This window comes from Doryrhamphus excisus, linkage group LG7, assembly GCF_037039965.1.
Source record: "Doryrhamphus excisus strain RoL-2023G ecotype Guam linkage group LG7, RoL_Dexc_Guam_v1.1, whole genome shotgun sequence".
Taxonomy (NCBI): Eukaryota; Metazoa; Chordata; class Actinopteri; order Syngnathiformes; family Syngnathidae; genus Doryrhamphus; species Doryrhamphus excisus.
This window is the reverse complement of record NC_136363.1, coordinates 4,697,069-4,712,978: the sequence shown is the minus strand read 5'-3', so window position 1 is coordinate 4,712,978 and position 15,910 is coordinate 4,697,069. Positions and strand designations below refer to the sequence as shown.

At 38.9% G+C, this 15,910-nt stretch overlaps 1 protein-coding gene across 4 annotated transcripts in view; it reads left to right on the top strand.

The window, feature by feature from the left end:
• Positions 1 to 15,910, top strand: part of samd12 (sterile alpha motif domain containing 12) — a 108,440-nt gene that overhangs the window by 22,469 nt on the left and 70,061 nt on the right. For all 4 annotated transcript variants that reach the window (XR_009119404.2, XM_078791932.1, XM_058047661.2 and 1 more), the window contains exon 3: positions 8,278 to 8,407. Coding sequence is in view for 3 of the 4 variants with exons in the window: in XM_078791932.1 (XP_078648058.1) it covers positions 8,278 to 8,407 (130 nt within the window). In the remaining variant the exon portion in view is untranslated. The remainder of the gene's footprint in view (positions 1 to 8,277; positions 8,408 to 15,910) is intronic.

Below are 15,910 nucleotides of genomic sequence, written 5' to 3'. Positions count from 1 at the left end.
ACGCACACTTTGCTTAATGCTGTGATTCCTGCAGTCTATTTCCCTCTGGCAATTCCAAGCATTCCGTAACATAGAGTTAGCCTGTGGAATTCTTTTCAATGCATTTAATTGTGAATCACCAGCACCCGCAAAGGGAGGTGATTGCCTCTTGATTAATTTCGCTGACTACATCCATATTGGATCTTTAAATGCATATCAGTGTTGTGTGTCGGCAATTACACGGTCCATTGTGTGTGTTATAGTTTGTCACCGAGGTTGGAAGTGTGCTGCTGTTTATTCCACTTTGCCGGTTCATGTCAGGGTTGTGTGTTTCCCCGGGGCTTTATTTCTTTTCTTTAATTTTTGAGCTTGTCCTTGCTGTGTTGCTACGGTAACACACAAAGAATACTGCATGCCATGCTGGGCTTTCAGTTATCCATCGAAGCCAAGGACGGCGCAGCATGGGATGCTATGTTTGCGGCACATTTGTAAATTCTCTCTAATTTGTGGTGGTAGTTTATTGATTTGTCTGTGTGATGAATGCATTATGTTTTCCGAATTCTGCTACCAAAACCGGGATTTGTACAATCCACGTATTGTAAAATTCAGTTTGTGTTCACTGCTGACAAATTTGGCCTCTGCTTTCGTACAATAAACAATAATAACCCGCCATGAGGGCAAAAGTGCCAGTAATTTAGTAAAAAAGATGAGAAACCAGGATGTCTGCATGAACCATGAGTTCCATCTATGTATATATCATTCATAAATATTTCACATTTTCTTCATTTTTGGCTTTATAGTATACTTCCAATTGGAGGAATTGCCTCAGTTTTTGTATGTGTCACATGCTTATCGTGCTGAATTGGTTCCAGGTCAGAGAGGCCAGACTGAGATGGCTGAGACATGTCAGAGATGAGAATGTTGAGGTTCTCATTGGGAGTGACCAGGATGGATAGGATCATAGGGACATTACATATTAGAGGCCTTGGAGATAAAGTCAGAGAGGCCAGACTGAGATGGCTGAGACATGTCAGAGATGAGGATGTTGAGGTTCTCATTGGGAGTGACCAGGATGGATAGGATCATAGGGACATTATATATTAGAGGCCTTGGAGATAACGTCAGAGAGGCCAGATTGAGATGCGTAGGACATGTCAGAGATGAGGATGCTGAGGTTCTCATTGGGAGTGACCATGATGGATAGGATCATAGGGACATTACATATTAGAGGCCTTGGAGATAAAGTCATAGAGGCCAGACTGAGATGGTTGAGACATGTCAGAGATGAGGATGCTGAGGTTCTCATTGGGAGTGACCAGGATGGATAGGATCATAGGGACATTATATATTAGAGGCCTTGGAGATAACGTCAGAGAGGCCAGATTGAGATGCGTAGGACATGTCAGAGATGAGGATGCTGAGGTTCTCATTGGGAGTGACCAGGATGGATAGGATCATAGGGACATTACATATTAGAGGCCTTGGAGATAAAGTCATAGAGGCCAGACTGAGATGGTTGAGACATGTCAGAGATGAGGATGCTGAGGTTCTCATTGGGAGTGACCAGGATGGATAGGATCATAGGGACATTACATATTAGAGGCCTTGGAGATAAAGTCATAGAGGCCAGACTGAGATGGTTGAGACATGTCAGAGATGAGGATGTTGAGGTTCTCATTGGGAGTGACCAGGATGGATAGGATCAGGAAGGAGTACATTAGAGGGACATTACATATTAGAGGCCTCAGAGATAAAGTCAGAGACGCCAGACTGGGATGGTTGAGACATGTCAGAGATGAGGATGCTGATTGGGAGTGACCAGGATGGATAGGATCATAGGGACATTACATATTAGAGGCCTTGGAGATAAAGTCAGAGAGACCAGACTGAGATGGGTGGGACATGTCCAGAGGAGAGATAGTGAATATATTGGTAGAAGGATGTTGCCAGGTAGGAGGCGTAGAGGAAGACCAAAGAGGAGGTTTATGGACTCCTATGGACTCCTAGTCACCTTTACATTGGTATTCCACAACAGACAATAAGACACATGAGATTGTTTACTTCCTGTTCTGTACAGTACTTCCTGTAATGGATGCTGTCTCATCAGTGTAACATTACTGACACCTAGTGACCAGTGTAGAATACTGCATAACCTCTTTGAATGTGTCTTTTGAAGGCCTTATATTGGTATATTAGTTCTCGCCCTTTTTATATTTGAAAATTGTGAAAAAATTTTGCTTATTTTTGGACTAAAAATAAGCCATTTTCAACCAACAGAATAATTTATAAATTCATATATTTTTGAAAAATATTGTTATATAGAGTGAAGCATGAAGTAGTGAGGGATGCCTGTGTCCAGATCTATTTGACTGTATTTCACAGTCCAGGCTTCTTCTCACACTCCCATGCTGTCACTCAAACCTCTAATTGGCCCACAGTTTTGAGTACTGCTCTTTGAGCATGATTGTAGTCCTTCTTGTTTTTTTTTTTTTTTTTTTCACCTTCTCGCTGATGTTTTCCCTCCGCCCTTTGGCTATGCTCTCTGGCAACATGGCACCACCTCACCTATTTTCCAGCGCTGCTACGGGCTAAATCAGAGTAGAATATAAAGCACAGATGGCCATTGACTTACAAATGGGTTCATGGAAAATGAGTCTCCTGTGTCAAATCCCTCTGTGTTCACTGCGAAGCGCTGGCGTTTTCCTCTTAGTCTTCATCCGTTAGTCCGGCCACACACACACACACACACACATACAAATGCACACAGTGTGTTACACACTCGTCTTTCTTTAAGAAACTCTGTCCATCACTCTTTCTGCTTTTGGCATCCCTTTCCTTTTTGTTGCCTCAGGCTCATAGTCGGGGTTAATTACCATTGAGTAGAGCCGTGTTTAATGCTTAATGCGTTTTTTTTTTTTCTGTGTGTACCCCCCCCCCCCCACACCTCGATGTCTTCCACACCCTCCCTCCACACGCCCCTTACCTCCCTGCAGATTCAGCAGTGATACGAGCTGCCAAGCAATCGCATTAAGTGCATTGCGGCCTACCTGCCTTCCCGCTTCATTTGGCCGTCTGTCATTTTGCTTGCCTGCTTGGAATACTGACTGTATTTCCTTACATAATGGAGTGGGTGGTGGGGGGGGGGGGGGGTTATTTACCCATCTGCAGAGAGGACCTGGTCTGTTAGTTGTAAGGAGTTTCTAAGGGTTTTTGTCAGGGTAAATTAGTTCCAGACCCGACCAAGATAAAGTAGGATTCCTTATTGTAATTATGTTTTTTACATTATTATAGCGGCTGCACGGTGATCTAGTGGTTAACGCGCAGACCTCACAGCTAGGAGACCAGGGTTCAATTCCACCCTCGGCCATCTCTGTGTGGAGTTTGCATGTTCTCCCCGTGCATATGTGTGTTTTCTCCGGTTTCCTCCCACATTCCAAAAACATGCTAGGTTAATTAGCGACTCCAAATTGTCCAAATTTGGAGACTAAGTGTTTAGCGCACAGGCCACACAGCTATTAGAATTGGGTTTGATTCCCTCCTTGGTAGTTTGCACGTTCTCCCCGTGCATGTGTGGGTTTTCTCCAAGTAAAAACATGCATGCTTGGCTAATTGACGACTCCAAATTGTCCATATGTATGAATGTTAGTGTGAATGGTTGTTTGTCTGGATGTGCCCTGTGATTGGCTGGCCACCAGTCCAGGGTGTACCCTGCCTCTCGCCCGAAGAGAGCTGGGATAGGCTCCAGCACCCTCGACCGCATCCTTCATGAGGATAAGCGGTAGAAAATGAATGAATGAATTAACATTATTAGAGCACTCTAGACATGAACTAGCACCCCTATAGTAACATTTGCACTCATTTTACTCAATATAATGGACATAATAACAGAAAATAAGTAATTTAAAACATAAATAAGAATTGTGTGTAGCTGTAAATCTGCTGTGGTCCATGGGGAGTTGAGTTTTTTCATGAGTCTTAGCTTGGTTTGGGTTATAACAATGTCGGCTGTCAATGCCTTAAACAGTACATACATGTCTTTCTTTAACATTAGTTCTAGCAATACCTATAAATCACCACTAAATGGAAGCATTGTCCTGCAAACACATTCCAGTATGCTCAAAATTAGCATCATATTTTTCAGAATTCCCAATTCTAGGATTCTATATAAAGAATGAGTGGGAAGGAGCAGCAAAGGTTTGCCATATAATAAGAGGTGAGAGAGATGAGAGGCAAAAATGTTGGCATGGGGGGATGAGATAGCGCTGACAGGGACTAAATATGGCGGAGAGACCTGGAAGGCAAAAAGAAGAAAGACTGCCAGCACCTGTTAGTCTATACTCTCTGGATAGGATAGGAATGGCTCACCATTGCTATGCCACACCACACGGCAGCCAGAGGGCAGGCCAAAGTGGAAGGTGTGCGCTTGAAATTTTAACCACCCCTTGCTTGTTTGTGATCGTAGTAGCTGCTCCATCAGAATCAAAAACATTGCTGTCTCCATTGCTGTTCCCTCTTGCTGACTTATACTCCAGTGCGACTTATGTACGTATGTTTTTCTCTACCTATTTATGCATTTTTGGCCTTGTGCGACTTATACTCCAGTGCGACTTATGTATGTTTTTTTCAACCTAATTATGCACTTTTGGCTTTGTGCAACTTATGTATGTTTTTTTCGACCTAATTATGCATTTTTGGCTTTGTGTGACGTATACTCCAGTGCGACTTATGTATTTTTTTCTGCCTAAATATGCATTTTTGCCCTTGTGCGACTTATACTCCAGTGCAACTTATGTATGTTTTTTTTCTACCTAATTATGCATTTTTGGCTTTGTGCGACTTATGTATGTTTTTTTTCTACCTAATTATGCATTTTTGGCCTTGTGCGAATTATACTCCAGTTCGACTTATGTATGATTTTTTCTACCTAATTATGCATTTTTGGCCTTGTGCGACTTATGCATGTTTTTTTCTACCTAATTATGCATTTTTGGCCTTGTGCAACTTATACTCCAGAGCGACTTATGTATGTTTTTTTTCTACCTAATTATGGATTTTTGACCTTATGCGACTTATACTCCAGTGCGACTTATGTATGTTTTACTCTACCTAAATAAGTATTTTTGGCCTTGTGCAACTTATACTCCAGTGCAACTTATGTATGTTTTTTTTTTTCTACGTAACTATGCATTTTTGGCCTTGTGCGACTTATGTATGTTTCTTTCTACCTAATTATGCATTTTTGGCCTTGTATGACTTATACTCCAGAGCGACTTATGTATGTTTTTTTTCTACCTAATTATGGATTTTTGACCTTATGCGACTTATACTCCAGTGCGACTTATGTATGTTTTACTCTACCTAAATAAGCATTTTTGGCCTTGTGCAACTTATACTCCAGTGCAACTTATGTATGTTTTTTTTTCTACCTAACTATGCATTTTTGGCCTTGTGCGACTTATGTATGTTTCTTTCTACCTAATTATGCATTTTTGGCCTTGTACAACTTATACTCCAGTGAGACTTATGTATGTTTTTTTTCTACCTAATTATGCATTTTTGACCTTGTGCGACTTATGTATGTTTCTTTCTACCTAATTATGCATTTTTGGCCTTGTACGACTTATACTCCAGTGCGACTTATGTATTTTTTTCGACCTAATTATGCATTTTTGGCCTTGTGCAACTTATGTATGTTTTTTTTTTCTACCTAATTATGCATTTTTGGCCTTGTGGGACTTATACTCCAGTGAGACTTATGTATGTTTTTTTTCTATCTAATTATGCATTTTTGACCTTGTGCGACTTATATTCCAGAGCGACTTATGTATGTTTTTTTCTACCTAATTATGCATTTTTGGCTTTGTGCGACTTATGTATGTTTTTTTTCTACCTAATTATGCATTTTTGGCCTTGTGCGAATTATACTCCAGTGCGACTTATGTATGATTTTTTCTACCTAATTATGCATTTTTGGCCTTGTGCGACTTATGCATGTTTTTTTCTACCTAATTATGCATTTTTGGCCTTGTGCAACTTATACTCCAGTGCGACTTATGTATGTTTTTTTCAACCTAATTATGCACTTTTGGCTTTGTGCGACTTATACTCCAGTGCGACTTATGTATTTTTTTCTGCCTAATTATGCATTTTTGGCCTTGTGCGACTTATACTCCAGTGAGACTTATGTATGTTTTTTTTCTACCTAATTATGCATTTTTGACCTTGTGCGACTTATATTCCAGAGCGACTTATGTATGTTTTTTTCTACCTAAATATGCATTTTTGGCCTTGTGCGACTTGTACTCCAGTGCAACTTATGTATTTTTTTTTCTACCTAATTATGCATTTTTGGCCTTGTGGAACTTATACTCCAGTGCAACCTATGTATGTTTTTTTTCTACCTAATTATGCATTTTTGGCCTTGTGCGACTTATGTATGTTTTTTCTACCTAATTATGCATTTTTGGCCTTGTGGAACTTATAATCCAGTGCAACCTATGTATGTTTTTTTTCTACCTAATTATGCATTTTTGGCCTTGTGCGACTTATGTATGTTTTTTCTACCTAATTATGCATTTTTGGCCTTGTGCAACTTATACTCCAGTGCGACTTATGTATGGTTTTTTTTCTACCTAATTATGGATTTTTGACCTTATGCGACTTATACTCCAGTGCGACTTATGTATGTTTTACTCTACCTAAATAAGCATTTTTGGCCTTGTGCAACTTATACTCCAGTGCAACTTATGTATGTTTTTTTTTTCTACCTAACTATGCATTTTTGGCCTTGTGTGACTTATGTACGTTTTTTTCTACCTAATTATGCATTTTTGGCCTTGTGCGACTTATACTCCAGTGCGACTTATGTATGTTTTTTTCAACCTAATTATGCACTTTTGGCTTTGTGCGACTTATACTCCAGTGCGACTTATGTATTTTTTTCTGCCTAATTATGCATTTTTGGCCTTGTGCGACTTATACTCCAGTGCAACTTATGTATGTTTTTTTTTCTACCTAATTATGCATTTTTGGCTTTGTGCGACTTATGTATGTTTTTTTCTACCTAATTATGCATTTTTGGCCTTGTGCGAATTATACTCCAGTGCGACTTATGTATGATTTTTTCTACCTAATTATGCATTTTTGGCCTTGTGCGAATTATACTCCAGTGCGACTTATGTATGATTTTTTCTACCTAATTATGCATTTTTGGCCTTGTGCAACTTATACTCCAGAGCGACTTATGTATGTTTTTTTTCTACCTAATTATGGATTTTTGACCTTATGCGACTTATACTCCAGTGCAACTTATGTATGTTTTTTTTTTTTCTACCTAACTATGCATTTTTGGCCTTGTGCGACTTATGTATGTTTCTTTCTACCTAATTATGCATTTTTGGCCTTGTATGACTTATACTCCAGTGCGACTTATGTATTTTTTTCAACCTAATTATGCATTTTTGGCCTTGTGCAACTTATGTATGTTTTTTTCTACCTAATTATGCATTTTTGGCCTTGTGGGACTTATACTCCAGTGAGACTTATGTATGTTTTTTTTCTACCTAATTATGCATTTTTGACCTTGTGCGACTTATGTATGTTTCTTTCTACCTTATTATGCATTTTTGGCCTTGTACGACTTATACTCCAGTGCGACTTATGTATTTTTTTCTACCTAATTATGCATTTTTGGCCTTGTGCAGCTTATGTATGTTTTTTTTCTACCTAATTATGCATTTTTGGCCTTGTGGGACTTATACTCCAGTGAGACTTATGTATGTTTTTTTTCTACCTAATTATGCATTTTTGACCTTGTGCGACTTATATTCCAGAGCGACTTATGTATGTTTTTTTTCTACCTAAATATGCATTTTTGGCCTTGTGCAACTTGTACTCCAGTGCAACTTATGTATTTTTTTTTCTACCTAATTATGCATTTTTGGCCTTGTGGAACTTATACTCCAGTGCAACCTATGTATGTTTTTTTTCTACCTAATTATGCATTTTTGGCCTTGTGCGACTTATGTATGTTTTTTCTACCTAATTATGCATTTTTGGCCTTGTGCAACTTACACTCCAGTGCGACTTATGTATGTTTTTTTTTCTACCTAATTATGCATTTTTGGCCTTGTGCGACTTATACCCATATACCCATAACCACCGTGAGAACAAGTGGTACAGAAAATAAAAGGATGGGTTCAACACACCATGCACACTCATATGTTTAGCCACCATACCTGTCAGATTGGTTTATGTGATTATTAACATGTTTTGTGGTAATATGTTCATTTTTGACAGCCGGGATATGTGAAGCTGTCCAAACCGGTGGCGCTGTGGACCCAACAGGACGTGTGCAAGTGGTTGAAGAAACACTGTCCAAATCAGCATCAGATCTACAGCGACTCCTTCAAACAACACGATATCACAGGTACCCAATCATGTACAGGCCTTGAGTTTAGCCAATCGATCCATACATCAATATATATGGATTGGATATGGAATATATACGGAAGTGTCACTCATCATCTTGCTGGAGACCTTTGTCATTAAAAACCCCCTCCCGGAGCCTCACACTCATCCCCACGGCGTTAGCACCGACAACACTTTGCCACGTCAATCATTTCCATAACAAGGATCCTCAAGGTCACCCTGCTGCGGAACAACACTTTGGTCCTGGTGGTAACAGACGACTGTTAATTGCGATGCACTACACCTCTCGGAGCGCGACTGATCATGCTAATATGTTTGTTTGTTGCCGTCGAGAGCCTCTTCGATTCAGCAATGCTCTGACAGCGTAAAATCGCTGCGAGGTCACGGAGAGTGGCAGAATGATTCACAGTCTCGTTTTGTCCTTCATGCACTTTTCACCATTATATGCACTACACTGAGTGCTATTTAGCATTCACCGGGAAAACGGTCTGATGGTTTGAATCTCGCTGCGCCTTTTGGCGTCTCTCCAGTCTGCAGCGATTCGTAAAATGCATTTATTTTTGTGTTTAATTAAAGGAATTGGGTTTTAGATGCAGTATATAGTATGTTTTTAAATTCAGTCGTTGCCTCAAGATTAAAAATTATGTGTTTCTTCTGAATATGATAATGTGGTTTACAGTGTCACGGTTATCCGGTCCAAGACCTGGACATGATATACGTAAAATTTGCTGATATATACATATTTTTAAACTCATAACAGTCCATAGTCAACCACAAAAGAGTTATAATTTTTTTTTAACTATCATGTCATTAGGAATGGGATATTTCACACTTGGTTTTGCAATAGTTATATAAAATATGTCTTTCTTAAACGCGTGACGGAAACTGATCAGTTGTAAAAGGAAAATCGATTTTTGGCAAATTTATGAATTCATTCAGCAGAGCATGAAAATATCTGTAAAACTTGCTGCCTGCAGTTTTTCACTATGGAAGGACGGCAGCGACAAGCGCCTTCCAGCTTACTTCAGGATGAAATAAATGAGTACACCTTAGCATATGACATTTTTCTGTATTTATTGTCCAATTAGCAACAATAATGATGTCGCACTGTGTAATTAATGATATATTATTGACAAACAATAATGTTAACAATAATAACAAACAATAATAAAGTCCACTTAGTTGGATAACTGAGTGAACTCAGACGGTAAGCAGGACATTCATTCATTCATTTTCTACCACTTTTCCTCACAAGGGTCGCGGAGGGTGCTGGAGCCTATCCCAGCAGTCTTCGAGCGAGAGGCTGAACTGGTGGCCAGCCAATCACAGGGCACATATAGACAAACAACCATTCACACTCACATTCATACCTGTGGACAATTTTTGGAGTCGCCAATTAACCTAGCATGTTTTTTGCAGTACCCGGAGAAAACATGCAAACTCCACACAGAAATGGTCGAGAGTGGAATTGATCCCTGGTCTCCTAGCTGTGAGGTCTGCACGCTAACCACTTGGCCTACCGTGCAGCCCTTGATCAGAGGGCTCACAAGAGTAGGCGCTCAAAGAGGAGGAAAAACTAAAGCTAACAAAGTACAACTAAAAGAACAAAGTAGCAACAACGAATGCGCTGACAAAGACAGACAACAATCTGGCAAGGAACTGACTAGACAGCATGGCTTAAGAAGGGCCTTGATTACTAATTGGATGCAGCTGCTCGCTGCCAGATGACCGGAAGCGAGGCTTCCTCTGCAGAACTGCAACGAGACAGCAGAGGGCAGCAGACCAAGCATTCATAAATCATTCATTCATGCCAATCACAGGGCACACATAGACAAACAACCATTCACACTCACATTCATACCTATGGACAATTTGGAGTCACCAATTAACCTAGCATGTTTTTGGAATGTGGGGGGAGGAAACCGGAGTACCCGGAGAAAACCCACGCATGCGCGGGGAGAACATCCAAACTCCACGCAGAGATGGCTGAGGGTGGAATTGAACTCGGGTCTCCTAGCTGTGAGGTCTGCGCGCTAACCACTAGTCCACCGTGCAGCCCAGCGTGTAAAATCATGACACATTATTTGATTTTTCATTTCTCCATCTGCCTTCCCTGACGACATGTCACTGAAATTAATCATTCGTGTGAAACAGATTAATCGCATGAACTACATGCACCCAGACTGCTGTATAAAAAAAATAATACCGTGATAAATGGAGCGTATTTAGGGAGCATGCTGAGGCGGGTCATTGTTTTGATGGACAAGCCCGTCGTTGCACAGCCACAGCAGTGCTCATATGATTTGTCACATTATGAATCTTGAGAAAAACTAATTTTGTACTTATTTCTCATGAGAATACGCCGGATTAAATAATTGTACTTTAGCTCCATGAGAGTGTTTTAACTTAATGGCCTCGGTTTGTTATTCAGCTATAATGATTTACCTGTCATGCCTGGTGTAGGCTCCCGCATGGTGGTTTACTGAAGTTACCTTCTTGGGCTTTAGTTTCTGTTTGGACACTCTTATTTTGTATGGAACTTCCTGCTTTGCCTTTTCTTCTTCCTTAGTTGCCTTAATCACCCAGACCTGTCCCTAATTTTTGTTTGTATTTAGTTCAGGTGTGTGATTCTCCCCGCTTGGTGGGATTATTCTGTCACGGTCGGGTTTGATATCTTTACGGTTCGATCCCAGGATGCAGAGAACAGGACCAAATTTTAATTTTAATTTTAATTTTAATTTTAATTTTAATTTTAATTTTAATTTTAATTTTAATTTTAATTTTAATTTTAATTTTAATTTTAATTTTTGTCATGTACCGAATGACATAATGGGTACCATAGTAGCTAAATTTTAATTAATTAATTTTAATTTTAATTTTAATCCTACCCCTCCATCTGGTACTTTTACAATCAGTAACTGTTACATTTGTTCACTTCCTGCTTTCCTAATATAATAATTTTTTTTTTGTTTTTTTTATTTTTTTATTTTAAATTTAATATATATCCTAATATAATTTAAGTTTTTTAATTTTAATTTTAAAAAACAAATTATATTACGATAAAAAATTAAATGAAAAAAATAAAAAAAACAAACAAAAAAAATTAAGCAAAAATTATATTAGGAAAGCAGGAAGTGAACAAATGTAACAGTTACTGATTGTAAAAGTACCAGATGGAGGGGTAGGATTTAATAAGCTTTGCTTCTTCCTACTCCTTTTGGACATGTGGAACTGTGAACTGATTATGTGATGCATTCAATTGTAATCTGATGCATGTTCAAATGAAATAAAACCATTACCAATTTAATAATAATAATAATGGCAGCAGCAGGATAAAGCAACACACCTGAACTAAATACAAACATTAGGGACAAGTGTGGGTGATTAGGGCAACAAAGGAAAAAGACAAGGCAAAGCAGGAAGTTCCATACAAAATAAGAGTGTACAAACAGAAACTAAAGCCCAAGAAGGTAACTTTAAGCAAACTGCCACGCGGGAGCCTACACCGGGTGTGACATTTACATGCACATTCAGTAAAGGATAAACATATTTACCTTCCAGAAAATACATAATGATATGCGGGAAATCTGCAAATAATTCAGTCTGTGTCCACGTCAAAGGTTAGTTAGCAGAACACAGTTTAAACAAGCCAAGCCACATTTATGACATAATATGCATCTTGGCTCTGCTTCTATGAGGATGCAAATGATGAATGGAATATTATGTACAAACACTAATTTGTGTACGTAAAAAATAATCAAGATTTATTTTTCCAATTTACAGCACATATGGCCCAAACATTTATCTGCAACATTTTAGTAATGAACTCCTTCAGTATGCAGCAGCTATTCACTGCCACTTCAAAATCGATGTCGCCCATCCTCCCTATTGTTCTCCCCCAATCTTTATCTCCCATCCATCGCGGAGACACCCTGCCGTCATTAAAAATGCATTAAAGCATATTAAGGCATAATTAGATATTAGTCTCTAATCTGTTGTCATTACAAGGCCCGGATTCTTTTGTAAAAAGAATAGGTTGGCTTCCAAAGCAAGTTGAATACAAATTTTCCATTATAATGACTGAAAAAGGTGTCAGGAACGGGACTGATTAAATTTACTTGGCTGATTATGGGCATGCCTGCAATGCATTTGTTTGATTAATTAATTAAGAGGCAAAAACGGAGACCACCAACCAGCAGAGGTGCTGTTGAGACATTTCCTCCAGGCAGTATTTTTCTGCTCAATACAACACCGGCATGGAAACAGGAGTTCAGAACATTCATTCATTCATTCATTTTCTACCGCTTTTCCTCACAAGGGTCGCAGAGGGTTGCTGGAGCCTATCCCAGCTGTCTTCGGGCAAATATTAAATGTGATCATTCAGTTACTTATTCCTTCCCGTTCTGTCATTGTTTGCATGTTATCCTCATTAAAATATGAAAACCTACAAATGTTTGGGTGGTTTTAGTTAAAGCAGACACTGTTTTTTTTCATCTGTGTGATTTTGACAAAGATCAGATCGCATTTGATGGTGATTTTATGCAGAAATGTGATAAATTCCAAAAGGTTCAGATACTTTTTCATACTACTGTATATATGTAGTACCTGTAACTACATAGCAATTAATGTAAGTATTTTTTTTCTCTGCAACATAAGAAAATGCACCCATACTATTCTTTACTATATGCCACCATAGCTGCATCCTTAATTATTAATAGATGAAGGACTGGTGCTTTAATGAAGGGTGGTCGGCATCCAGCCGGTCCCATTACAATACTTTTGAAGCTCTTCATTCCAATTCCCTTGGTAGCGGGGATCTATCAGTTACACGTCACTTTGAAAATAACAGCACTTTTGCTGCTTCGCTGCTGGTGATCTCCTCATCCGCCGGACGGATTCACGCTGCGTACGACATGTTTTTTTGATGAACAGAACTGGGAAATGAAAGGTGACATACACTATTTTAAACTTGAAGGGCACTCAAAGAGTGAAGACCTCTGGACAAGCGGTACTTCTGTTAGATTTTAAAATCTTATGATCTGCTTGATGTTCTATACGGTACAGGGCTTAGTTTTAGAATGATGAGATACTCAACTCTCCAGGAACCACATGTCCCTCAGAATTATAAGATTTTTTTGAATGTGAAGACTGGTTTATTGAAATGGTATTTTCTGTAGAAGATCATTAGAACAGAATATGTCTGTGCATATTGACGAGCATTTTACAGGACTTTTTGTCTATGGCAATATAAACAACATTTCAACCGTCCATGTAATATCTGTTGGGAGTTTAATCATAGTTCAGGTTTTAAGGTCTCATTTGGTTCATTTTAGGTCTTTTAAGGGAACAAAATGCAATGCCCAACCAGTCTGCATGTGTTTTGTGAACTTGGAGAAGGCATTTGATCGTGTTGTATCAGGTTATGGAGGTATTCATTCATTCATTTTCTACCGCTTATCCTCACGAGGGCATATTAAAGCACATTAAGGCATAATTAGATATTAGTCTCTAATATGTTGTCATTACAAGGCCCGGATTCTTTGTAAAAAGAATACAAATTTTCCATTATAATGAGTGAAAAAGGTGTCAGGAACGGGACTGATTAAATTTACTTGGCTGATTATGGGCATGCCTGCAATGCATTTGTTTGATTAATTAATTAAGAGGCAAAAAAACGGAGACCACCACCAACCAGCAGAGGTGCTGTTGAGACATTTCCTCCGGGCAGCATTCTTCTGCTCAATACAACACTAGCATGGAAACAGGAGTTCAGAACATTCATTCATTCATTCATTTTCTACCGCTTTTCCTCACAAGGGTCGCAGGGGGGTTGCTGGAGCCTATCCCAGCTGTCTTGGGGCGAGAGACTGGTGGCCAGCCAATCACAGGGCACATATAGACAAACAACCATTCACACTCACATTCATACCTATGGACAATTTGGAGTCGCTAATTAACCTAGCATGTTTTTGGAATGTGGGAGTACCCGGCGAAAACCCACACATGCACGGGGACAACAATTGCACCCTCGTCTCCTAGCTGTGAGGTCTGCGCGTTAACCACTCGACCACCGTGTAGCCCGTTATGGAGGTATTATTATGATTATTGGGGGTATTGTACCCCCCCTGATTCGAGCAGTTTATTCCCTGTACGGCCGGTGCCAGTGCTTAATGTTTTATGTTGGACAGACAAAGTGCTGCCGGTTTTAGTCGTGTACAATGAAATTATTTTGACTTTTGATATAAATCTGACACCCGTATTCAGAATAGTTATTAATTTGGTGCAATAGAGAATATTGTTTCTACTTTTACAATGAAAATTACAGTGGGCCAACTGAATGCTATTTTTCTAATTCAGTTTCATCTTTAAATGAACTAAATTTGCACAAGATTATTATAGAATATAATTTCGAATTATTGACCATACATTACACAGAGGATGGATTTATCCCACAATATTTATGATCCCGTTCCTCACTTTTATTTTTAGCATACCCAATGCTGGGTACCAAACAGTATAACATATAACCTCGACTGTCTGTGTATAACTCAATTTGCATTTTATTCCGAATGGTCCTGAATTATTGTGTGTGTTTCACGGCGGTTCACACACTTTTGCACATTCCCATTCATCAAAGAAGTTTTTTTTTTGCCAGGCCATGGCTCTGTAGATTAATCTGCCTCCTTGCAACACTGCTGCCTGTGCGCCAGTCATTAATCCTGTACATTAAAAAAAAAAACACCATACATTGATGTTCTTTTTTTGGGTTTGTGCATGAACCAGAATATGAATTTCACACAATTTTAGCTCTTACCTGAAGAAAGCACAGTTAAGAATATAAATCAGAGTAAATAAATTGAGAAATATTTAAAGTAAAAGAGCAGGAGCAGCTTATCATGTCGGCAGTTTGAATGCACTAACTCCTATTATATAAAGGATGGTGGAAATATAATTCACCTCATTCAAGGTACGATATATTCATATGGTAGCCAATACTTCATTTGAATACATAAGTGACAGTGGAGAACCGGTGACTAATGAGGAGAGTTAAAAGAAGGAAAATGCCTGGGATCGTAAATCCCATCATGATGATTTGGATTTAGGACGCAAGAATTGGTTGGTCAGCACTTCCATGTTAGGAAAATGAAATGAAAGTAACATACAGTTTCTGTAATTTCTGTATTTTTTGGATCACTGTTTGATATTTTTTAGGACCATTTGGAATCTTGTCTTGTTTTGACCCACGTGAAAGAATCCTTCAAAACAATTCTGTATCCAGATGGTGATACGGATCACTCCCGAAATTTAATCAGTTCTTCCATATCCCAATTCCGACAATAGCTGAAAACTGAATCTACTGCACTTGGCGGAGGTCGTAAAATAAATTGCCTTTCACGTAGATAGACAATAGTTTTAGACTTATTGTAGTGACATCAAACCATATTGCGATAAAAGAGTTTCAGCTAAAATGAAATGAAAGGTATACAAAACTGTGGTGAGA